Source organism: Theropithecus gelada, chromosome 11 (genome assembly GCF_003255815.1).
Source record: "Theropithecus gelada isolate Dixy chromosome 11, Tgel_1.0, whole genome shotgun sequence".
NCBI lineage: Eukaryota > Metazoa > Chordata > Mammalia > Primates > Cercopithecidae > Theropithecus > Theropithecus gelada.
In genome coordinates, this window is record NC_037679.1 from 83,172,340 (window position 1) to 83,198,463 (window position 26,124).

The 26,124-nt window shown below is 46.6% G+C and overlaps 1 protein-coding gene across 8 annotated transcripts in view; it reads right to left on the reverse strand.

The window, feature by feature from the left end:
• The window catches only part of CCDC92 (coiled-coil domain containing 92), a 35,635-nt gene that overhangs the window by 2,362 nt on the left and 7,149 nt on the right, over nucleotides 1-26,124 (reverse strand). For 2 of the 8 annotated variants that reach the window (XM_025401947.1, XM_025401948.1), the window contains exons 2-5: nucleotides 16,429-16,579; nucleotides 5,418-5,510; nucleotides 4,502-4,648; nucleotides 3,908-3,949 (exon numbers count right to left, since the gene is read on the reverse strand). In XM_025401947.1, coding sequence (XP_025257732.1) covers nucleotides 3,908-3,949; nucleotides 4,502-4,648; nucleotides 5,418-5,451 — 223 coding nt within the window. In that variant the 5' untranslated portion in view covers nucleotides 5,452-5,510; nucleotides 16,429-16,579. Of the gene's footprint in view, nucleotides 1-3,907; nucleotides 3,950-4,501; nucleotides 4,649-5,417; nucleotides 5,511-6,840; nucleotides 6,949-16,428; nucleotides 16,580-26,124 lie in introns of all 8 variants that reach the window. The other 6 variants (XM_025401945.1, XM_025401949.1, XM_025401946.1 and 3 more) reach the window with 5 other exon arrangements.

The following is a 26,124-nucleotide window of genomic DNA, read 5'->3' on the forward strand; positions in this document are numbered from 1 at the left end:
GGAGACTGGATGCAGTCGCCATCCCCAGCCTCCCCTTCCTGACTGTGCCCTTCTGCCGGCTGCTCAGTGCTGCCACCTCCCTGCTCCTCCAGCCGGCTTTGGTCCCACCTCCTCTCTGGTCTTCCTTTCAGTCCATCCTGTATTTAGGAAGCTTGGTCACCCCTCTAAGTATTCTTGTCCTCTGTTCAAAATGGTTCCTCACTGCCTAATAAAACCCAAACTGCCAGATGCCTTCCAGTTCCACAATCTGTCCCGAATGTTATCTGCTTCCACATAAATCAAAGCTTCCATCACTCTCCCTAAGCCGCCACCTCTTGTTCTGTCTCTGTTGTACCCTCTATCCTTGACCTAACTCCAGACCTGCACACCCAGTTTCCCTGTACCAACTCCACCACCCAGGGCCTGTCTAGGCACTGGACGCCACTGGATGTCTTTCCCAGGCTTCTGTCTCACTTTGAATTTTCCCACCTGCCTGAGCCAGCAGCAGCTCTGCAGCGTGTCCCGCCAGCCAGACTCTGAGCTTTTGAGGGCCCACGGCTGACTGGACTGGTCTTGTGTAGGGCACTTGCATGTTACAAGCTCACTGCAGGTGATGTGCGCTCCTCGAGGTCCCAAAAAATCCAATGTAAGTTGAAAATACCATTAAGTCAGAAGTGTGCTTTTGATATTTTCAGCTTACCATGGGTTTATTTGGACATATCCGTGGTAAGTCGAGGAATGTACTGAATGTGTATTGCCCCATGCAGTTGAAAAATTTTAAGTTGAACCATTGCAAGTTTCTCTTTTTAAGAAACATGTGTCTGTGTGTATATATGCAGGTATAATGTCAGCAAATGACCTCCCTAAAAAGGATGCATGCAGTACTACCTTTCATGAGGTTTATTTTTTTGCCAAAAGGAAAATGGATCCTGAAACACAGTTTCAGAGGTAAAGAGAGGGACAGAGACACACACATATGACTCTATAGACACTGTAAGACCCAGGAGCCCAGCCACCTGGGCTGAACCCCTGCAACCTGAAATGCTGACCTGGGCATGGCACTGGGCCTGGTACCCACTGTCCTTCCCCCAGGGCCTGTGGGACAACAACCTATGCCTGTCGCAAGGCCTTTGCTTTCAGCCCACACGTGGCTGGACAGTGGGCCTTGGGCTCCTTCTGAGGAAGGGCTGCAACCTCAGGCCTTCAACCACATCCCTGGCCTGCTGTGACCATCCTGGGATTTTCTTTCCCCAGACAGTGCTGCAAAAGGTTGATGGACGTTTGGAACATTCAGGAACAAGGCTCTCCCTGGGCTTCTCTCATGTCCTATGAGGGGCAGCCCACAAAGGAAGAAGGCCCTGGCAGTCAGACTGGGGACTTGGATTTGTGGGGCACCTGTCAGATGAAGATGCAGGTTCAGAGATGTCAAAGAACTTGCCCAAGGCCACACAGCCCCTCTGAGTCAGAGCAGAGGCCCGAATCTGGGGCTCACTAAGCATCACTCTGGTTCTTTTGGCCACAGCATCCTGAGAGAAGCTTTTCCTGGACAGACATTCTCCTTATCATCCTTCCTTGAGAGTCATCTAGCTGTGCTGCCTTCTCCTCCAGGGCGCGGCCTTGGCTCCGGGCTGATGTTTGCCGGCCCTGACTTGAGCGGGCCGTCCTATGGGAAGGCACTGGTGCGACTCCTCCTCCATCCCCAGCTCTGGAGAGCTGCTTTGGTGACTGTCCTTCCTGGGAATCAGCACCTCCTGTTTTGCCAATTTCTTGCTCTTTATAGAAAGCTCCACTCTACCTCCTCCTCTGTACATACCCCCTTTCTGGAAATTTCAGTCTTCCCATGAAAGCTTGGTGCACACTGAGCTGACAACAGCAACTGATGCTGGTCTCCAAACGCCACACTGCTGAGCCTGCCCAAGCGTTAGGGCACTGCAGTGCTTATAAACCTGTGCACTCCCAGGGCCAGCCCAGACTTCTGGGGTCACAGCCCCCAGGGGAGGGAAGCCAAGAGTCTATGCTGTACCCTGGGTCCCGGAGCTGCTTGGAATTGGGCAAGTTTTGGGTGCACTAATGTAAAACAATTTTCACCACTGGGAGGGGAGATACCCCACTGGAACCACCTGAGAGGCTTTTGAAACTGCCTCTTCTAAGACACAGCCCTTGCTGTGAGGACCCTGCTGCTGCTGGGAGCACTACATCAGGTGGGTGGGCAGGCAGGCGGGCGGCCTTGGGACCTGGGGCTGAGAACCTTGACTGGAGAGGCCACAGGGCAAAAGTGTGCTTCTTCAGATTAGCCTGGGCCAGGAGGTGACAGGGAGCAAGGACGCCCTGGCTTCCGTGACACGGGTAGCTCCTTTCCCAAGGCTTCAGTGGTGGCAGGTGTGGACGCTGGAGGTCTCCAACGTCAGGTTGAAACCCTGTTCCTCTGCATTCCCACAGGCCCAGCTCCCGGTCCCAGGGCTTCGGGGGAGGTCCCTGGTGTCCCTCCGCAGGGAGACTTCTGAGGACAGCCTCCTGTTCTTCCACCCCAAGAAGCCCATGGCGCCTTCCCTACCACACACAGACAGAAAGACGTCTGGGCTCCTCAGAGGCACACTCAGGAGGCTGTAATATGAGCAATGCAAATGGAAAATATCAGTGCTCGGTAATCCGCTAAGGCTTGGTGGAAATGGTCCGTGTCTTTGACAAGGAACTGGACACTCTCAGGAATGATAACTGCCATTGTGAGGCCTGTTTAGAAAAAGGCATTGTGGGGATGGAGAAGTTCTTCTTCAAAGTTTCTTGAAACCATGAAGAGCTTGTCATTTCCTTGCTCTATGTATATCTCCATGTATGTTCCCATGCAGCTGCTCTGACTTGCCCCAGCATGCCTGGACAAGGCTAAATGAACCCCGGACCATAGTACATGCTATTCCTTATTTGGAAACCCTCCTGACCCTCTCATGACTAGCTTCCTCTTTTCTTAGTCCTCTTTCCCCTTTGCCTATTTAGGAAAGTTTCAAGCTTTTAACCAATCGGGTTAAGCCGCGAGGTCCCATTCCGGCCAATGGAAACGGGACACAGTCATAGGGCAACTGCATCAGGTTATGAAGATTAGAAATGTCCTCGTCTCCTTTGTTCGAGTGTGCTCTTGTGGCGAGACTGCTGGCAAGTTGCACCCTTTCTGCAGAAAGTAAACTAGCCTTGCTGAGCCATCCATTGCCTTGGTGTGTTCTTCCCGACGTGATAAACCCGTTTCCAACAGGCGTCTCTGCACAAACATGGATTCAGCACTTTCCAAATTCCCACCCTGTTCTGGGGAGCAGGCTCTTTGCAGCAGGCACAGAGAGCCCTGGGAAGGCCTGGGTTTCTGTCTCTCCTCCGGCAGCCAGCAGGCGGATGCCCTTTGGGGTTCCCTGAGGTCCTGGAGGATTCTGGATGGGGGAAGGTTCTGGGGCTGTAGTCCAGAGAAAGCCCTGGATCCTCAGGGAGCTGTCTAGTAATGTGACCGCTCGCCCACCAGCATTTAGCAAGCAGCTGCTCTGTGCCAGGCCCGTGCCAGGCCCATGCCAGGCAGCAGCGACACAGAGGAGCGGGGGCGGTTCTGCCCAATGCTGCTGCTGCTGTTCCTCCTCCTTTTGGGTTTAAGTCACATCTATTTTTATGTCCTGATTACACAAGGAACACATGTTCATTGTAGGAAAAATCAGAAAAACATAATAGGCATTCCAAATATGTGTCAGTCAAAAGAAAACAAAATCACTCATCCCCCTGCCCACTAATAACCACTTGCCACACGGAGGGATCCAAACATCCTTCTCATCTTCCCTTAGAGAGCTCAGGCCACACGCGTAATTCTTCCTAGCAAGTGTGTGACTAGTGAAAACGGCACTGACATGTACCACAAAGGGAAAGGTACTGTCATTTACTTCTGGGGAGGAGTTCTTACCTGTCTGTTCCGAACTTTTGACTGTCAGCTCATATGTTAAATCTAAAAGGGAAATGTTACACATTAATTCTGTTACATTTCAAAATCTTCATCAGCTTTGAAAATGCAAAACCGATGCCCACGATTGGCCAGCAAGTCCTACCCAGACAGAGCAGGGTTTGGCAGCAGGAGAGGTGAGCATGAGAGCAGCAGAAAATATCAGGGGCTGCTGTGCTCCCTGGGGTCAGAGGGCACCCTCTGTTTCCCCAAACTCCCTTCCCCATTCCCCCACGACATAGCCCAGCCATCCAAAACAAGCCAGCAGCTGGCTCTATGTATCACACAGGTTATATCTTGGTTATCAGTTCCAAAACGCATTGGAGATTCTAACCATTGTATTTTAATCTCTTAAGTCCTCAGTATGCCAAGAAAAGGCTTTGCAGCTTTATGCTCAGTGCATCTTGATTATGCAATGAGGATGATATAAGGCATTCGGATGGACTCCTGCAATGATGATGGGAGCTGGGGGCAGGGCAGGCCTAGCACGTTCTGGCGCTGGGCTCTGCCGTGCCCCATAGCTGCCCCCCGCCTGCTCGGGCCTGCTCCCCGATGTACCTGTGCAGTGCTGCTGCAGCCGCCTGATCTCGGAGTGCAGCCCCTTGAGTGTGCTGGCATGCTCCCGCTGAAGGAACAGGAGGTTCTTCTGTGCGCTGTGCAGCTGGTTCTCCAGGTTTGTGGCTGCCATGCTGACATCCAGGGGACCTGTGGGTAACACAGACCCTGGCTGCGGTCCCTGAAAAGGGTCCCAGGGCTGCCTGCCCTCCTTGGCTCTGGGTGCAGAAGGGTGTGCACTTCCCAGGAGAGAGCAGAAGGAAACCACAGCGCCTGAAGGGCAGGGCACGGGGGCACCAGGGCTATACTCCCATCACTGCAGGCAGGCCCCAGGCCAGGGACAGCAGCCTCTGCTTCCTGAGCACCTCAGGGTGTGCCCTAGGACTTAGCACCATGCCTCACACACGAATGAGTGAGGCCCACTCCACCGTACAAAGTCACTTCCCTTTACTCATGAGGAAACAGATCAAGAGAGGCAGATTCGCGAGCCTGGGGTCACACAGCCAGTGAGGTATGGAGCAGGGATTCTAATCCAGGGACCCGTTTCCAAATCCTGTCCTCTCCATGCACCACCTCACCCCAACAGAGACCAAATCACTCCCAAAAGATTTCCCTGACCAGGAAGCACTGACAGCTGCCTCATGGGAAAAGTTGGCACCTGGGAAATGGGCCCAACATTTCCTCTAAATGGCATCTGGAGCCGGCCAAAGGAAGGAGGGAGAGCTGGGCTGAATTCCAGAGGGAAGCCCCCTGTACTTCACAGCACAGAGAGGAGCCACAGATCCTTCTTGGGAAGGTTTGAGAACGTATCTCATGGGGCCAGGGGGTGGCGCAGGTGTCTGGAGTCTGTCCCCAATGCTTGGCCCCTCCCAGCCCCAGCTTCCAGCATCTGATGCTTACTCAGGGCCCCAGACTCTACCTTCATCGTAACTCGAGAAATGTGGTGAAGTCATGGGTCTTTCTGGAAAAGCTACCAGAGTAATTCAAGACGCTTGTACAGCACTGAAAAATACTGAGGATGAAATGTGGGTTATTTGCTTATAAATTATTATTGTAAACACAGAGCCTCAGAATGCATTTTTCCTAATTTGCTATTCCAGAGAACCCTCCGTAAAGGAGGTACAACTTCTCAATGGCTCCTGGGACACAGCCCATTTGTAGGATGCCACAATGGGACCGTTTTGGAGACCCTGACACACTCAGGCTGTCACTGCTTCAGATGACACCAATTGCTTGTCAATGATCTGTACGACCAGTGATGTGTATGCACACTAGCTCTGGAGCTAGGACGAGTTCATAACGAACTTCAGACATACACTTTCATCACACGAAGATACTTCCCAGGCGCTGCTCAGGGGGAAAGCCACAGACTCCACTCCAAGGGCAACCTGAGAACGCAGAGAAGGAAATAAAACACGACGGAGCTCACTAAGGGGAATGAACGATGACACATCCTAAAAAGGACCAAGAAAAAGAGAAACAAGAGGCCCTTTCAGTTGGCGACAAAAACTGGCAGGAGAGGGCCGTGGCCCCAGAACACGGTGAGTAGTCTCGGGGGCACCTCGCCATGAGCAATGATTGGGCAGAGCTGATCAGAAGCCTTGAAATTGGTCATCTCTCTGAACTAGCAATTTATTTTTAGGAACCTGCCAAAGGAAAACTATTACTTTTGTGTGAAAAGAGGTAGCTGTGAGAATGGTCACTATAGTGCAGTTTGCAGTTGGAAAAGACTAGAAACAGACTCAAAACCGACAACAGGGAGTGGGTTAAAAAACTGAAGGCGACCATTTCTAGGCATGTTTCTATGAAACAAAGCATAGATCTCCCTGGCCTTTGACTCCCCTCGCACTAGGGTGCAGACGATGGCAGAGTTGAGTTTCCATCAAGCAGGGCTTTCCTCCGTGGAACTGTGGGCAGCCTTCCGGCAGGAGCGAGAACGGGTGTTTTCTGTCCCCAAAACCGTCTCGTGCTGTAACCGCAAACTCCTGTGTAGGCCGCTGGGCCAGACACTAGTTTCTAAGTGGAACCCCACAGTTCCTGAGATCCCAACACTGTCTGCACAGCACGTGGCCTTGGGGGGCGCTGACCTTAACAAAGGAGCCAGCTACGACAGGGCAGGTTCAGCATGTGGAACGTGTGCCGCGTGCTTGCTGTGGAAAGGGTGAGCACCTTCTGACCTTGCCCGTCCCTCACAAAGCAGAACGCTTGAAAGCGGAACAGCCTCAGCGTCAAAGGAAGGAAAATCCCAGGAGCGCCTGAGAGCTGTCAGTAGCGGTGCCTACGTCTTCCTTTGACTCAGCAATCCGGAGTCATTCACTCTGGCATCAATTCCAGCACCTCACCTGGAGGCTGAATCCCGAAGAGCTGAAAGGGGTTTGGAAGTGGGAACTCTAGCAGAGCTGCCTGACCACTACTTTCAAAGGACAGACTCAAATCCAGGATTCTGTTGGCTGATGGAAGAAGCAGAGCCCATGTGTTAGTGGCTTGCTGTCAAAGAGAAAGAACCATTTAAATGTGATCCAGAATTTAGTGGGTCTCAGATGACAGGAGAGCTGCCCTAGGCCTAGCGTCCTACCTCTCACAAACGCTGTCCCCAGCTACACAACCTGGGGGTGGTCTTGATGCTGGCATCCCCCGCCATCCACTTCCAGTTCATGATGATGTCGCTGGCATCCTGCTTTGAAAGCAGTTCTCAGATCCGTTCAACTGTACCCATCGCCACTGCTGAGGCCATCCGCACCCTCACCCGAATCCCTGCCAGGAAGCCTCCCCGTCCTCTCCTGCCTGCTCCATTCTGCTCTCCACGTGGCAGCAGAGTGGTTTGGTTGTTAAATCGAGACTGCTTAAAAACCTCCAACGGTTCCCGCTGCTCTGAGAATCGGACTGGTCTGCCCGGCCCTGCAACTGGCCCCACCACCCTCGCTTCTCCTACCCCAGGGCTCCTGGTGGCACCAGCTTTCCTCCGGGTGCCCTGCCGGGCTGTGCTTCTCCCACCCTGGTGCCCTCTCATGGCTCCTCCTCTGCCCAGAACACTCTTCTCGGGCCTGTCTCCTGCCCACCTCTCCTGGGTCTGCACTGTCTACTTATCCTTTAGGTCTCAGTAAAAGTTTACTTTCTCCCGGAAACCCTGGCTCCCAGACTCGGCACCTGGTGCATTACCACCCTGTCCCCAGTTCTAGTCTGTGTGTCTCTGTGAGGGTCTGTAAGTGTGAGTCTATTCCCCACCTCCTCTCACAGACTCCAGGCTGTTCACTGCTGCACCTTAAGCCCTAGCACAGTGCCTGGCACCCTGGAGGTCTGCAAATGGGCCCCTGCTGCCAGTCTGTGGAGTGCAGCTGTGGTGCCAGGGGAATGTAAGGGCTTCAGGGTTGAAAAGCCTTTGTTTCCATGGGCTTCCTATTTAGGTGCTTCCTTTACAGGCATACCTTGCGCAAAGAAAACAGGATATACTAAAACACCCTGAAATGACACGACCACCTCACCCACCATGGTGGCACAAAATGGGATGTGCCTCTATGTAGAGGTCAGTATTTTCTTCTACACACCCCATGGGGGCAGAGGGGAATGGAGTAAAAGTGTTGCCAGCAGCCATCCCTATCACAGTGTGGTATTACATTTTATCTGTAACAAATTTAAATATGATTCAGTAAGTACTCATACTCTAACTGCCTTGGTCAGTCAGCAACTTTGAATTGTAACAATACTGTATTTCATTAATCCACTGTGTTAACTGCAGAAATACAAAAGCATCCTTAAAGTGTCCCATTATGATGGGTAGACAGCCTGGAGAAGAAAAGGCAGGCGAGCAGGGAGAGTGTGATCACGTAACGTGTGGAGCTCGCCAGTAAACGCTGGTGAACCGCTTGGAGCCCTCACAGTGGGGGACAAGGGTCTCCTGGCCTGGGGCATTTCACTGACTGTCACTCTCCCCTTCTTCCACACTCTGTGCTGACTTAAAAGGCCCTGACATGGAGACGCCATCTGTGCAGGGCATTCTACAGCTGTTAGGATATTCCTAAATAAGACAGGTCCACTTGGGGCCAGGGAAACAAAGCACATCTCCAAATGGCATCCAGATTACTCAATTATTTTCTCATCAGCTCAAAAGAATAACAATATCACTGGCTTTCTGAGGGCAAAAGAGTTGCCACGGCTTAAAAGACAGTGGTGTTTTCCACTGTGGTCCTTCACTACTGAAGAGAGGCAATCATTGTGATGATGTCACGCTCCCAGTACTGTGGCATGACTGAAGCCACCGAGGCATCCTGTTTAGGCTGAGGAGACCCAGCCAAGAGATGCACATAATTCAGAGGGAGAAATGGAGTTGGTCCCAAGGGACTTAATTCAGTATCAGAGACACTTTAGAAACACGAAGGAACATTCATGACAGATCCGTAATAGGGTCAGCGTGGCGGATGACAGGAGAGACAGGGCGTCTGCTGCAGATGAATAACGCTGCCTGCTGAGTAAGGGCACTCACCCCATCTTAGCTGTGTGTCAGCCAGGAATGGAGGGCAGCTCATCCAGCCTGTCTGGCAAAATGCTTGCACTTTCTGTGTCAAAAGGGCATATGCTACAAATTGTGTGCTCTTTGTACTACAGCGCTCCGTCCTGAGGCAATCCAACTTTGTTCCTCAGCGTTGCTGGGAGCCATCCACAATCTTACAGTTATTTGCTCAACGAAAGGCGGCAAGGCCAGGACACTGGTCCTCTTCCCTCCTTGAGGATGCTGCCCATGGCTGCAGATAATGGGGCTCCAACTGACTATCACTTCGGGGCTTAGTCACGGCCACCAGGGGCCAGCCCCCCCAGGTGACTGTGCACAGCTCTGCTGGTTTCTCTCCCCAGAGAATGCCAGCAGAAGCAATGCAAATGGGTACTTCGAAGGTCAAAGTCCTGCAGAATAGGTGACCTTGATCAGGACTCAAAGGTTAAGCCACACGTACATCTTTTCCTATGGCAAATCCACCAGGTACTAAATTAATTTACTGTTCACTCTACATGTTCAGAAAGTTAATACTCAAAAAAGTCTTTTCATTCCAAATCCTATAGAGGTAGGCTCTGAAGACGTGGCAAGACAGCTTCCTGGGTGGGGGGGGTGCACTGCTGTCATTTCCTAGTGTCAACGTGTCTGAGGAAGGCCCGGCCTGGCCGAGTGCACTCTCCAGCAGCCTGAGGACAAGGGGCCCTGTGAACAGCTCAAGCCGAATTCCATTTTCCTTCCAAAGCGCTGTCCCTTCCTCTCAGGGCACTAATGTAACATGGCGACATAATTCTATCCACGGACCACGTGACTTGCCCTTGCACAGTGTTCTTTCACGTTACTTATGTCACTTGCTCTTGCAACCCACCGCTGGGGAAGAGAGGACGCTATCCCACAAAAAGAGAGAATACACACCAATAAACGCATCTAAGCCTTGCTGCTTCTCCTAGCCCACAGGTGATGTGGTGACAATCCCGAGGTCTGGGGCAGATTTAATTTCATGCAGAAAGTCAGATGCTTTCCAAGTTGTGCACATCAAGTCTCTAATACGTTGAAACTGCAGAGGAAAAGCAAACACAGCCCACAGAAGTAGCCTTTTGGCATGGAAGGGAAGGCAGCATTCCTCCAGAGTCCAGAGCACAGGGCCAGGCCGTCAGAACAGCACTGCTCGCGCGGAGGCTGGATCCACTGGCTCTCCAGGGTCCACGTTAGAAAATCACATACCTGGCCGGGCACGGTGGCTCACGCCTGTAATCCCAGCACTTTGGGAGGCCGAGACGGGCGGATCATTAGGTCAGGAGATTGAGACTATCCTGGCTAACACGGTGAAACCCCGTCTCTACTAAAAAATACAAAAAAACAAAAACAAAAACAAAACTAGCCGGGCGAGGTGGCGGGCGCCTGTGGTCCCAGCTACTCGGGAGGCTGAGGCAGGAGAATGGCGTAAACCCGGGAGGCGGAGCTTGCAGTGAGCTGAGATCCGGCCACTGCACTCCAGCCTGGGCGACAGAGCCAGACTCCGTCTCAAAAAAAAAAAAAAGAAAATCACACAGCTATAAAGGCACTGCCGACCACCCAATACGGCAGAAAGACTCACTAATGACTCTTGCTCGTAATACCAGCAAAGGTTCCTAGGAAGCTGGGTGAGGGTGGGGCTTTCTGGGCCAGGCTAGCACCTCAACAAAGCAGCAAGGCTAGCTTAGGAAGAAAGCACAAGGTATTCCACCCTGTAGCAGGTGTGTCCTGGTTCCTGGGATCCCAGCAGGTGCCCAGTCCCAAGGCCAGGGGGCAGACTCATCCTCTTCCCCTGCAAGGCCAGGCGGATAGGAGTCCTCTGGAGGCTGAGTTAGCAATAGGCTATTCCTGGGAAAAAGCAGCACTCGGCTGCCAAAAACAGCTCTGGTGTTACCCGTGGGAGGAATCAAGGCCAGACTTATCTTCCCCCTTTTAAAAATATGCCTTTTCCTTTAGTGCCTCTCCTGTGTGCACACCTCCTTGCACAAATTTTCATGGTCAAGCACATTTCTGATCATGTTGCATCTCTCTGACTTTCTTGGGACCAAGCCCCACTTCTCCAGAGGCCCTCCTCAGTCTGCCCTTCCCAGCCGCACCCCACGGGGTCCCCTTGGGGCTCTGTGCTTGTCAACACTGGTGTCCTCTAGCCCCTGGCGTGGCCTGGACCCCTCCAACACAGGGCCTTTGTACACCTTGTTCCCTCTGTCTAGAACTCTCGTGGCAAATCATTCCCTGCCCCCTGCCTCATTAACTTCCATTCTTCCCACACATCTGAACTCACACATCACATACGTGCTGCAGATAATTTCCTACCGCTTCATAATGGCACCGAGTGGAGAGCTAAACCAGAACTACACTGCGTTTGCCAAAAAGCACCGCAGCAGCATGAATCTGAACACGACCTCACCCCACCATTTCTCAACATTCCAGAAGCAATATTCTAACGTATTCCTGAGACATTTCCTGGACAAAAAGAAATGGAGTATCTTTGGTAGGAAAGGGTCACACCATTTAAAAATGGGAGATTGTTTCTGGGCAATCAAGAACAAACTTATCTTTTAGCTGAACACAAAGCCTGTGGAAATAGGGTAATAATTTTAGAATCTAAAAAAAATAGCACACTACCACTTAGGTGGTAGCTGTGAATTAGTTATAACGAGCTCTTTTAGATTCTAGTCATGAATAAGTTATGACCATTCACATTTGGTTCTCTCCTGCCATGAACACCGGGAGCCCTGCCGCCCTCTCTGTGCACTTTTTGAAAGGCCCTGACCTGGCAGCACTGCTTGGCCTTTAACAGGGCACAGTGTCTCAGCGTTTGTGCACAAGGACCTCTGGGGGCTTTTCTGTGGGAACTTTCTGTACTGCTCTGGTGTCCTATAGCTTAAGCGTTGCCATCAAGAAAATGAAGGCTGGCCGGGGAACAAAGGCAGCAATTGCAGTGATTGAATGTAACAGGAGGATAAAATGATTCCTAGCAGGGAGGTGGTTTTCTAAGTAGATTCATGGAGTCAGAAAACATTGAGGGTAGAATAAATCTTCAATATCAGGCATCCAACACCCCTTTGTTTCAAGATTAAGAAACTAAGGCCCAAAGAAGATCTGCTTAACACAATGGGATGCAAGAGACTGGCGTGGACAAACTCTTGAGACATTAGACCACGCTTGGGGCGGTAACTGACCCCTATCTTGTTACCTCAGTCATCGTGATGTCTGACTCATGGGGTGGCTTTAAGTGCTAAAAGCAACCAGGACGGGCCTGGCATAGAGTAGTGCTCAATGAATGTTAGCTATATTATTTTTATGTAAACACTGGTCAATAGTCCTATAATTATACCTCAAGATTGTTTACTTAGCCAACTAGGGTATTTCCTGAATATTATCTAAGTATGGAAATGAGCTAGCAAAGAAATTCCAATTACTTCCAAAGAGGGAAGGATAAAAGCAAATAGAAGCATTTTCTGGGACCTCTATCCTCCATTTTCACTGGAGAAGAGCCATTCGGGGAGGCAACTAGAGAGGCAGGCAGAGCAAGGCGCCCCGAGGGACAGGAAAGCCTGCTTCCCCCTTTGGAACCATCTACAGTACTTCACGAGGCTAAAAAAACGGTCCATGGCTAATTAGGCCATCAACTCTCGATCCCAAATACCTGCTTTTAAGAAAGGCCACTCACCGTCTCTGAAAATGGATACTGATGTTACTTGAACTCATCATCACCTGGATAAACTGTTTTGCATGGTAGGACCCTATTATTCCTACTTGTACATGTATCTAAGAAATTCAACTAGTGAGCGAGCTGAAATCTCTAAAAGTTAAAGCAGCAATAAAAAGGGACAACATTTCAAGGAAGGGTAAGTACTCAACAATGACTCCAGGAATATTTTGGTAAAAAGAGTAAACACGATTACAAAGTGGAAGCAAAAAGCAGAAGGCAAAGGTGCAATTATGTTTTAAAAAGATAAAACATCTTGTTGATTAGTCATTCTTAAAGAATTAAGTTTTTTTAATCTGGCAAAAACAGGTGTGGAGGAGAGCTTAGCACAAGAGTCAGAATCTTGGGTTCCAATTCCGACCCTGCCATATCCAAGCTGCAGCCTCTCTGAGTCCTCACCTTTCTCTTCTATAACATGAGAAATAATCAAACTTACATGATACAGTGACTGGGTGGGTAAAATGAGAGTTTTTGTATAAAACATTTTGCAGTGTGTCTGGCTTACTGCGATAAAGTGGCAACTGAACTAAATTTGGACTCATCCAAATGTGGAAACTTTGGATGGGAATGTTTTGTGGGTTCCCCTACTCCCGGCTAAGCAGCAGACGTCTTTTAATAGGCACGTCTCTAAAAGCTGGAAGAGGAAAGAAAACTCCAGTAGCAACCAGGAAAAAAAAAAAGATTTTTTTGCGAGATAATCACCACACAAAATAACCTGAATGTCTGTCAATAAAGGGCTAGCATGGCACATCTAAAGTATGCAATAATTAAAAACAGCATAGATCTGTATTTACCAACAAGGTAATATGTCTATGATAGGTTAAGTTTTTAAACAGTATGTTAAAAACTGTACATATATTTTCACATTTTTGTATATGTGTAGAAGGATATACACCAAAGTGTTAAAAATCATTTGTCTTGGCCAGGCACAGCGGCTCATGCCTGTAATCCCAGCACTTTGGGAGGCCAAGGCGGGGGGATCATAAGGTCAGGAGATGGAAACCATCCTGGCTAACATGGTGAAACCCTGTCTCTACTAAAAATACAAAAAGTTCGCTGGGTGTGGTGGCACATGCCTGTAGTCCTAGCTACTCAGGAGGCTGAGGCAGGAGAATTGCTTGAACCTGAGAGGCGGAGGTTGCAGTGAGCTGAGATCATACCACTGCATGCCAGCCTGGGCGACAGAGCGAGACTCCATCTCAAAAACAAAAACAAAAATTAGCTGGGCGTCGTGGCATCCGCCTGTTATCCCAGCTACTGGGGAGCCTGAAGCAGGAGAAACGTTTGAACCCAGGAGGTGGAGGTTGCAGTGAGTTGAGATCACGCCACTGCACTCCAGCCTGGGCAACAAAAGGGGGAACTCCATCTCAAAAAAATAATAAAGAAAAATAAATAAATAAATAAATAAACATTTGTCTCTAGGTGGTGGACTCTGGGTGATTTTTACCTTTTAAAAATTCTATTTTAGTACTATCTATAAAGCTTCTTTAGTGATGAAAATATAGTCAGAAAAAAATTACAAAGTTTTCTCTTAAAAAAGATAATCACTAAATATCCACTAACAAAGTAGCATCATATGTTTTAACAGTATTGTTTCAGGGTAATCTTGGATTGCTAGAATTGTGATTGGTTTACCATCACCAAGAAGAATTAATGGGAAAGTAGTTGTTACAAATGTAACAATTTAGTGTCCCAAAGATATGCAGAAAAATGACAATGATGAGAACTTAGGTGCCTCCCGCCATGCATTATACATTCCTGTCATTCTCTGACATTATCTTTCATATGTATTTTATTTTATTAAGGCTCATCGACAATTCTTTCGACATTAACAGCCATTTCCTTCTGAAAGAACGTGCAGCCTAACATTAAAGTTGTAATGGATGTGATTAGAGAGCCTGACAATTAGACATGGAAAGAGGGTACGCAGCCTGTCTGGGAAGGCTGCAGTCACTGGAGGCCTACAAGATGGATTTATTAACTGGGTTTCTCTGCACTCCGATTATCTCATACTTTAAGAGTTTCTATTTGGCTTCTATTTAAAAACCATGTCACGGGTCTGTACGCTGATGAGGGCTTGGCTTCTCTGTGTGAAAATGCCTCATGAAGAAAGCAAGTCTGTATTTCCGGTTGCTTACGCGTGTCTTTCAGTGGCCTGTGCAGGCCAAGATAGGCAAACACATGCGCTCCTACCATCTGTGTCATGTGGTGCCTTCTGGGAGTGTCCTGGGCTTCATGGAAGATTGGGTTCCTAACCGCCAGGAGCCCAGCAGCGGGTGGCAGACCCCACCCCAGGAGGAGGGAGCACCAGCACTCCATCTCCGGACCCTCAGAGCTGGAGGGGCGATGCCCATACAGTGTCAACTCTGCACTTTCTATTCCAAAGACACAGGCTCAGGGAGAAGCTGCTTTGGGGGATAAGGTGGCTAGTGGGGCCATGGAGGTGCTGCTCAGGCCCTTCCCACCCTCCCTGCATCCTCCTCCTGCCCTTTCTCGGCAGCCCCCAATGTGACTGCCCTCTGATGATCACCCAAATAGCCTTGTTTCAAGAGCTAGAGCTAGAATCGTTTTCAACTTAGTAGAAATGTCACTGGTGCACTTCTAACAAGCTTGTCATTTACCACGATGATCCTGAGTCAACAATTTAAGCACACAAATATCTCATAAGTTACCACACAAACAGTTCTACCTAGTGATACCTTCCTTTAATGGGAGGGCAAGTAAGCAGTTCACATCCAGCTGGTCTTTCCATTTCCACCTCAGATTGAGATTACTGCCGATTTTGTCTACTAGTTGATAACTAAAAGATACAGTGATCCCAAATGCCAAATCATCGTTCATCCTAACGAAATAGGAAATACTTATCTTAGTGCTTGATGATCACAATCTCAACTGTAGTTCCTAGGCCAAGAAGATGTGTTCCCTTACTTTAAAAATCTCAATCTCTATGGTTTGCCAAACAGATGGACCAATTCACCTGACTTAACTGATAGGCTTCTTTTATCCATTTGTGGGTCTGCCTAATTACAGTACAGGTTTTAAGGAAGGAAATATATTCATTAGCTGAAGCTCTATACACTTTTTTTTTGGGTTGGGGGAGAGACAGGGTTTCTCTATGTTGCCCAGGCTTGACTCAAACTCCTGGCCTCAAGTGGTCCTCCTGCTTCAGCCTCCTATGTAGCTGGGATTATAAGTGCCAGACCCCTTACCTGGCTCTATACACTTTAATTTAGCCATATTTTTCCTTTATTACTTACAAAAAGTGAAAGCGTCCATGGTTTCATTAGCTATAATGAGCATCAGAGAAGATGCCTGTCACTTACAGAGGAAAGAGACGTTATCCTTGTAAGGTGGTAGAAAAGGCTCTGCCCAGTCCCAGCCATGTCATCTTGGACAGTGTAAGAATTTAGCTACGCATCAAGCAAAAACAAGCCAACTCCTCCAACTTGCCTGTCTGTGAAAGGGGCCCACACTGATTCCTTCCGATCAGTTGAGACAGGGAGGACGTTAGAGATCCTAGATATTATTAAAATAGTCCAACAATAGTCACTTCAGTGAATAAAGTCACTATGACCAGGCATTTAATTTTAGTACTTACATAGCTTCTGGTGATCAATAATCAGATACTTGTTTTTATTGAACATTTATTCCTTTGGAAAAACATAGCTTAAGTATCAATATTTTTAAAAGACAAACTCATATTTTTAAGAAGGCATTTACCATTTCCCTAGATCGTTTCCTTTTTTTTTTTTGATGGCTTCAGCATGTCCATTTAAGGGTGTTTGACCTCTGACTTTCCATCTAGTGATCTGAGAGCTCCAGCGTGGATTATTCAATTCTTTACAAGTATCCTTTCCGCAAACTTCCTGTGCTGTGCAGAATAGGTGAGGCATGCTTACTGATGGCATTTATGACTGACCCCCATAAAGTTCTTCCCACTCACAATCACTCATTATTATGTCAGGGAACAAGAGAATTCCCAGAATCATATGTTCCAGCTCTCTGGGAAATCATGCATTAAGTTCCAGGGGAAGGGAAAAGCTTCCCACAAAACAGCTATCCATTAAGAAGGTCTGTTGTTTAAAATGCACCAGCAATTCTAACATCCAGAGACCAGTGAGAGAATGGTACAAGGCAAATAGGTGTCACTTTAGGGCTGTCTTTGCAACCAAATTTTGATCATCATAGATAAATGAGCCATTAGTGCATTAACCCAGTCAAAATAAATGAAAACAAGTAATGGCAAGTAAAATAAGGGGCAGGACAACTGTATTTCATAGATCACATATCAGCTGTGGGAGGAGAGTGAAAGAAATTGGGGAAGGTAGAAAATCACTACATCTGATATTCATTAGGAATTTTCAGAGAATGAGAGGCAATCCAGTATTTTCTTCCTGTCCTCGCCTTGTTAAAGGTCATCGTTTTTCATTTGCACTTTTTCCATTTGTACAACTGACTTTGTCTCTTCCTCTTATATTTGACCTTGTGGCCCCATAATGGGGTTAATTGTAATCCTTGGTTCATGACACACTCTTTAAGGGCTCACTTTCATTTAGATACTTTTACAAATAAGCACCCAATGTATCCAACATTTTTGGAACTTAGCAATTGTGGTTTTAGAGTGCCCAGATTTTCCATTTGAAGTCTGAAATTCTTAGGTTGGATGTTTCAGCTTCTTCTGGTTGATCCAGCTCTGGTGAAGCCTACTGGCCAGTCAGGAGCCTGGGAGTTTGACTTCCCAGTTTTCAGAATGGACAGGATGGTCACCTGAGGTCATACATGGCGGCCACTGTCCTTGCTGGCTGTGGGGGAGTGTGAGGCAGCTTCCATCTTCCCAGGCAGCTGCTATGGGGATGCCTTTCAGTTGGCTCTGCCTGGCTTCTTAAGGGTGTGATCAGCACACTGTAAAGGGTGGTAACAGCAATGATGTTTGAGGATAACTCTGTCCTAACGCATTCCCTGGGTTTAAAGCATCTGGGCAAGAAAATACTTAAGGGCCCACTTTCATTTAGATACTTTTACAAATAAGCACCCAATGTATACTCAAAGACATTTTTTAATAAGAAGCTGAAAATCATTAATCAAAATAGTAATTATGACTATTATTTACCAAATGTCTATGTATCAGGCTTATAGATGATCACTTAATTCTTTTTTTTTTTTTTTTTTTTTTTTTTTGAGATGGGGGAGTCTCGCTTTGTCGCCCAGGCTGGAGTGCAATGGTGTGATCTTGGCTCATTACAACCTCCACCTCCCAGGTTAAAGTGATTCTTGTGCCTCAGCCCCCTGAGTAGCTGGGATTACAGGCATACACCACCACACCTGGCTAATTTTTGTATTTTTAGTACAGATGGGGTTTTGCCATGTTGGCCAGGCTGGTCTCAAATTCCTGACCTCAAGTGATCTGCCCACCTCGGCCTCCCAAAGTGCTGGGATTACAGATGTGAACCACCACTCTCGGCTGATTACTTAATTCTTAAAACAATCATGCAAGATACATGACTATACTCATTTTTTATTTTATTTTATTTTGAGACAGTTTCACTCTTGTTGCCCAGGCTGGAGTGCAATGGCACGATCTCAGCTCACCACAATCTCTGTCTCTTGGGTTCAAGCGCTTCTCCTGCTTCAGCCTCCCAAGTAGCTGGGATTACAGGAACACACCACCATGCCCGGCTTTGTGTTTTTAGTAGAGATGGGGTTTCTCCATGTTGGTCAGGCTGCTTTCGAACTCCCGACCTCAGGTGATCTGCCTGCCTGGGCCTCCCAAAGTGCTGGGATTACAGGCATGAGCCACCGCGCCCAGCCGATTAAACCGATTTTTTAAAGAATGGAGGCTCAGACGAGTGAAGACACTTAACTAAACTTGCAAATCCTAAGTGCATGAGCCAAATGCAGATTCTTTCCAAAGGCTGCCACCTCCTCTGCCTCGTGCCTTCCTAAAGTGCTCTCCAATTCCAAACTCAGGCTGTTTAGAACCACAGGCTCTCATGGCAGCTCTGGGAGAGAAGGACAAGCTGTCTCCTCACGTAAGTGGTCTGTTCTGCTGTTTCCTGTGCATTCTGGAACGTTCAACCCAAGTGTGGCCGCTTGAGTGCAGCGGTAATGCTGCTGCTGACCTCCCTGGCGTCACTGACTGTGACAGGTCCCGCTGAGGCTTTCCAGGTCTTGTCTCATTACATCCTCACACCGCTCTAGGACAGAGGAACTGAGGCGTAGAGAGCTTAATCTGCCTTATTGAGATCATACATAAACTTGATATTTTTTTGGTGCTTTGTGGTTTCCTCTGCCCTTTTCAAGGAGGGGGAAATTGTGCCTATGATAGGCCTACATTTTTCCTGATCCTTTGGTCAGAACTCATGTTAGCTGAATTTAAAAGCATTCAATGACAAGATTTTCTGAAGAGGTAATGTTCTCTCCCTCAGATGCACTCTGGTTGAAAGTGGAGGCCGGGCGCGGTGGCTCAAGCCTATAATCCCAGCACTTTCCAAGACGGGCGGATCACGAGGTCAGGAGATCGAGACCATCCTTGGCTAACACGGTGAAACCCCGTCTCTACTAAAAAATACAAAAAATTAGCTGGGCGAGGTGGCGGGTGTCTGTAGTCCCAGCTACTCGGGAGGCTGAGGCAGGAGAATGGCGTAAACCCGGGAGGTGGAACTTGCAGTGAGTTGAGATCCGGTCACTGCACTCCAGCCTGGGCAACAGAGTGAGACTCCGTCTCAAAAATAAAAAAAAGAAAGTGGATCACACAGATGAGCTATACTGGATCTCTGCGCTACAGTGGAATAGCAGGGTAGGGATTAACCAGGCTGGATCCAGACCGCCAGGGTTTGCATTCTAGTTCCGCCCTTCGTTAATGATGCAACCTTGGGCAAGTCACGCATAACTCCCATGCCTTATTTCGTCATCTGCAAAATGAAAAAACAGTACCTACACCTCATGAGGATGTGGGGAAGACTGAGTTTATCTAAAGAGATGCTGTCCAATGGAACTTTCTGTGATGATGTAAATATTCTATTCTCTGTTGTCCAACAAAGTAGCCACACCAAGCGTCTGGCTGCCAGACTCTTTTTTTTTTAGATGGAGTCTCACTTTGTTGACCAGGCTGGAGCACAGTGGCGCAATCGCAACCTTGACCTCTTGGGTTCAAATGATTCTCCTGCCTCAGTCTCCTGAGCAGCTGGGACTACAGGTGTGCACCACCACACCCTGCTCATTTTTGTATTTTTAGTAGAGACGGGGATTCACCACGTTGGCCAGGCTGGTTTCAAACTCCTGACCTCAACTGATCCGCCTGCCTCAGCCTCTCAAAGTGCTGGGATTACAGGCACGAGCCACCGCGCCCGGCCTTAGGTGCCAGACTTACAGATGATCACTTAATTCTTGAAACAATCACGTAAAATAGGTATGGTTATGCCGCTTTTAAAGAACTGAGGCTCAGTGGAGTGACCACACTCTTCTGTAGCTATTGTGGCCACATGTAGCTATCAAACACTTGAAATGTGTGGCTAATGTGTCTGAGAAATTTTTCATTTTATTTTTTGTTTGAATTAAAATAAACTGTCCCCATGAGGCTAGTGTCTACCAAGTTGGGCAGCACAATCTAAAGCATTTAGAACCATGGCTAGAGCTATGTGTTTACTATCATTGCTTCAATACGGAGAGTCATCCAAGGGTTCATTTGCTCCCAGGTAAAATGTAACTGCTGTGGCCAGTGCTCACTTTGTCCTGCTGGAATAATTTAACAATTTTCTTCAACTGCCATCATCATTATGCCATTTTACATCTTCATAGCATTTATCACTCTCTAAAATTAGGTCGCTTATTTATCTTTCTTACCTTACTAGCTTTGTAAACTCCAGGAGAACAGGACTTTTCTGTCTTATTCCCTGCTATTTCCCCGCCACCTACAATAATGGTGCCTCTGGAAACCTGGGCTGGCCCTTTAAGAAAGGCTTCTTTCTAGGAGTTGCACATTAGTGGTGATCTCACTCAGCATCCTCCCCGACCTCATCATTAGGTGCTATGCTGTATCTTGTATTAGTGAGCAGGAGAGGGCTTAGAACAATTTCTCTGATTGCCATAGATAGCTCAAAAATAAAAAGAGTAAAAAATTATCAAGCCACCTACAAATTAAAATTTCATTTCTGTGGAAAGGAAAATGTGGGCTTGTTCAGGACTTCCTAGAGTTTGTGACATACAGTATCTTCTCTGGTGCAGCTTACTGACACCTGGAAATTTCTCTTACGAGCCAAGTATGTGAACTGTCAATGCTAAGCCTGTGACATGGCACTGAAGCTGAGATGCGGCCATGGTGCATGTAAGCTCATGATTCAGATCATGCTTCATGAGCTCCTCAGTGGCACTCAGCAGCTCAGAAACTCAAGAAACGCCTGTCATTAGCTTGGATGATGCTTTTCTTGGTCTGTGACACAGTGAGAAAAACGAGGACAATGCAGTGAGTTTTCCATAAAGCTAACTTTATTAGACTCAAAGGACAATTCTTCATTTTCATTTTAGAACTGCCAAATATAAAAGCGCACGGTCCCATGAATTCCAAAGCCTAGGAGCCACTCTAATCACTCGGAGGTTATGGGGATCGCCAGGAGCTTAACGTCATCATTGATTTTGTTTTTTAATTTGCTTTTTGAAGTTTACAAGGCCTTTACAATAGGCTAGGCAATTGATTCTCCTTTTAAATATGCATCTGGAGGTGAAAGATCAAGCCAGCATACGTTTCTGAAGTGCTCACTGTGTACTCAGTCCTATGCTTACAATTTACTTGGGGATATGAGACTCAGCCACTAAAGTACCAAGAAAACAATATATAATTAAATCCTCACGAGGCATACACCAAGCACAGGAGCCAGAGGAGGGCTGTCCATTAAGGGTGAAGAGCTGCCCATCACAGCACTGGCAGCTCTCTCTTATCTACCTGTCTCTCCTGCCCCGGGCTGCATAAATCCCTGGAAGACAGGGGCCGGCCTCAATTATTTATTGCAGCATTCCTGACCTATCTGTTGCCAGACACACGGAGGTACCTAATAATGAGTGAATAAGGACTGGAGTGACAAAGGTTTTACTCTGAAGAGGTTGGAATTAAACTGAGCCTCAAAGGATGGGCAGAGTTGGGTCAGGAGGAAGCGTTTCTGGGGAAGTAAATACGAATGAAGCTTTAGAAGGAACATGAGACCATTAAACTATCTGATATGGAAAGAACATTCTGGGGAATGGTGGAAAATAAGGTTAGATAGAAAAGTTAGTGTCAGATTTAAGTTGTATATTAAAAGCTGCTCAGAAAAGTCGAGATGGAAAAGATAAGAAATGGGGAAAAGCTGAGTTTTTACTCAATAGAGCCAAATCCCCACTTAAGGGAGTTTAGTCCGGCAGGGATGATGCAGGATGCAGCAGACAGAAACTGCAGTAGCAACACAGCCTTTAGCTCCAGGGAAGAAGAATGAACACGGAATCACCTTTTACCAAGGGCTCGGTGCCAGGCGCCATGCTACGTACTTGATCAACACTCTAAGGAGCAGATATTCTTACTCACTTCACACGTTAGCAAACAAGCTTGGAGGGTTAAATAACTTCCTTAAAGTCACACCTAGTAAGTGGCAGAGCTGGGGTCATCCCAAACCAGTCTGACTCCAAAGCCTATGCTCTTAACTAGATAATATACTGTCCCTAAATGAAGACAAAATGCTGCAACCCTCTTAAACATAAAAGTGCATATGCTGCACAGCCTGAACACCATTTGGCCAACATTCCATTTGTTAAACATTCTCTTTTGCCCTTTTCTTTCCCCATATTTTAAGCTTTAAGCTTCTCAGGTCTACTCTTTTGTGCCAGATGCTAATATAATTCCAGGGCTTATTCTTGATGCTGCGGCTTGTGAAAAAAAAATTCACAGGAAGAGAAAATGCTTCTTCTCTCCTAAAGCTGCAGAAAAACAGACACCATTCTGGGTTAAAAAGCTAGTTCTCTTAAAGAGCTACAAGCTTACTCTGCTATTCTGTGTGGAAATGTGTAAAAATGTACAATTCTGTTTTGTTTGTACTACCGAACGAGTATTTTAAGACACCTGGGCTTTAGAGATGGTTGCTGAATCCTTTAAAATACAGCTCTGAACTTCTAAATGTCTGCTTTTTAAATTGGTTGCCTTATTTACTAATTTGTTAATAATACAATCTCATGTGGTATCTCTTTTTTGAAGACATAAACACTTTTAAGGTGTTCTGGTTAGCTGGATAAGTGGCTTGGAGTTTCTCTCGATACAGAAGACTACAACAAATGCAGATACTGACAAATTCTTTATTCAAATGTAGTTTGAGTTTTGCCTGCTTAAGTCAACAACTGATGCCGCGATTCAGAAGGCCGAACGGGATGGGGAGTAGAGAGAGGAAAGTGGCGACTCTGTGCTGAGACATAACATCATCTGGCAGTGGCAAGAGTAATCTTCACGTGGGGCCTCGAGGGGAGATGGCCTGCTTCTGCAACCTGACTCTAGCCTGCTAAGAACACCATCTACACAGGTGTTTTTTTCCCCCTCAGAGAATCTACAGTCGTTGTTTTATGGCTGATGCAAGATACATTTTTTTTTTTAATCCAAAGAACAGATGGAATTAGCGTGTAAGTTTTCTGATATGAGGCAAACTGTAAGCAGTCGGAATTAATGGAAGAACACAGGGTTCTCATCCTCCTGATGAGTCTTGAGTTTGATCAAGTTGGAGCAGTGGTTCTCAGCTGGGACAACTGTGCCCCCAGGGAGCATTTGGCGATGTCTGGAGATGCTTTGGGTTGTCATGAGTGTGTGGGTGGGTGCTACCAGCATCCAGTGGGTAGGGGCCAGGAATGCTGCTAAATGGACCATAATGCACAGGACAGCCCCAGAGCAAGGATAATCTGACCCCAAAGGTCAAAAGAGTTTTGGATGAGAAACCCCCAGGGTTAGGGTCAACCTAATTTGAGGTAGGCCTTTTCTCCCCTTTGGACTTGAGGTTTATCCTGGTCTCTCTGGGTTTCCGGGATGGCTAGTAAACGCAGCGTATGGCACTCTTGGGGGGGCAAGCTCTCCCCACATGCAGCATCTTTCCTGTACCAGAGAACTGCTAACCCTGGAGGAAAAGGCAACCAGCAGGTGAGGGAGCAATAGGAGCCTACTTGAGTGAGTTTCTTCCTTGTATCTTACACGCTTGCCGAAGCAGGAATGCAGAAAGGGACTACTTTACCTGTTTAGCTAAAATGGCTGGAACATTGGATCAGCATTTCCTTGCTTTCTTTTGCTTGGAAGAAAAAGGACTGCAAATAAACTCCAAATTGCCTAAGAATGTAATAATTTTCTTCCCATTTCTTAATAATGTGAGATTTTGCTTTTCTTGTATGAACGTTAACGTGACCCGAGAACTGAAGAGGGTGAGTGCAAGATAATTCTGAAATGCAATAGGGACTCCAGTGTTATGGTTATAAAGCTGCATATTTCTACAGAAATTAAGTGGACACATTGAAGCTGACCTAGGTGTACAGTTTCCACAGGTGTACTCTATCTAAGACAAGCAGGAAATCTCTAGGAAACTTTGATGTTTAAAGGCTTTAATATTTCTTCAATGCAAAGAGTTTTGTTTTTAAGGACTTCACTAAATATGTAAACCTTAGGAGAATTTTAAAGACTCCCAATAAATTTATGAAATCATGTCAAAACTCCTAATATTTTATATATACTAGCACTTTAAGAAAGCTTTCCAGGCTGGGAGAAATGAAAGTACAGGCTCCGTGGTCACCAGGAAACCCTGTGTACAACAGCCATAATTTGAACTTTGTAATTTGCACAAATATACTGGAGAAGTTGAAGTAATTAGTGTTGCGCTGGTAAATCTTAAAATGGTTTTCTACTTCGAAAAGGTCTCTTTCAAAATAAAAACAATTGCTCAAGTTATAAAAGCAGTTTAAAAATAAAGTTTAAACATAACAGGTACAAACTGAAAAGTTATTTATCTTTTTTTATAAAGTGTCTCTATTAACAACAAGGTTATTCCAATATAACACAGAAGACTACATAAAAGAAATTATTCAAGTTCTTAGTACTTTTAAAGAAAATCCTTTCATATCTATTTTTGTGAATTTGGGGGTATAAGAGAAGGTTGTGTCTTCTATATGGGGGGTGATAGAAGGTATTACAGTTCATTCTTTCTATAAAGGAAGCACCTTTAAGCAGCTTTGAGCCAGACACTGCGGAGGACACGTGGAGCACACCAACAAACAAGAGACAAACACTCTCCCCCTGTGGAGCTAATATGTGGGAGCAGGGGCGGGGCACAGACAACCCTGTCCATATGGATTCATACAAAAAGCAGAATTTTTTCACAAAGGCTAAATTAAATGGAACTTCCTAAATTCTTGACACTTGCCTTACAGAATAGCTCAATGACTACCTAACACCATGATTTCAGAGTAGATGAATCTAAACATGAGAATACAAATTAAAGGGAGCTATAACTTAAGAAACTATTATCGTTATAAATTGCTTTTTAAAAATCCCAGACAGTATTACATGTTATGACAACCAAGAGTCACTCTACTTCCATTAGCTGAATGTTTTAAGATGCCACATTTCTGACAATTTTAAATAACAACCGCATTATTTTTTAATGTAAATTTTGTTTTCTAAAGTTCCTAATTCCCTTTGGACCAACAGAATAGTGAGGCAATTAGTTAATAATATTTACCTAAAAACGAATAAAGAAATTAAAATTCAAATGGAAAAAACATCCCTTGTCACCTGATAATCCCCACGGATGAGCTGCTGGGTCTTTTTTTGAATACTTGTTATTAAAGCTCAAATTATGATGGTAAAATCAATGTATTAGGACACCTGGTATGTTTGGTAACATTTAAAAACTACAATTTTAAATTGCTAAATATATTGCCAGTTAAATACACTGTTTGGAATGACATGTGTGCATGTACGTGTGCATCGAGATACAGTGAGATGAATCCATAAACACTTGTGTATAATTGAAGAGACAAGACTACCCACTCACAGAAAAGTAAATTGGTCTTTGGGATGCAATCTCTTCTCAATAAAGAGGAATCTTGATTCATCTTGACCTCTGTATATTCTGTCCGGAAGTCAAAGCTTATTGCTCTCACTGGAGTATGAAGTCCTGCTTTTCTTTCTCACTTTTTCGTGACTCTGTTGACTACGGACAATTGTGAAAACAGTGAGGGCTACATGCTCTTGGAGGAGCTTACATTTCTCACGGCCCTCATGTAACCCCTGTTGGGCTGTTTTGGAAATATACTTCCTTTGGTGAATAACACGGTCAAGGTTATCTATGGTCAGTCATCTTTCTCAGAGTGAACAGTCCCTTATGGTGGCTCTTTCCCACACTGTCCTGTCCCAGATCAGGCCCCACA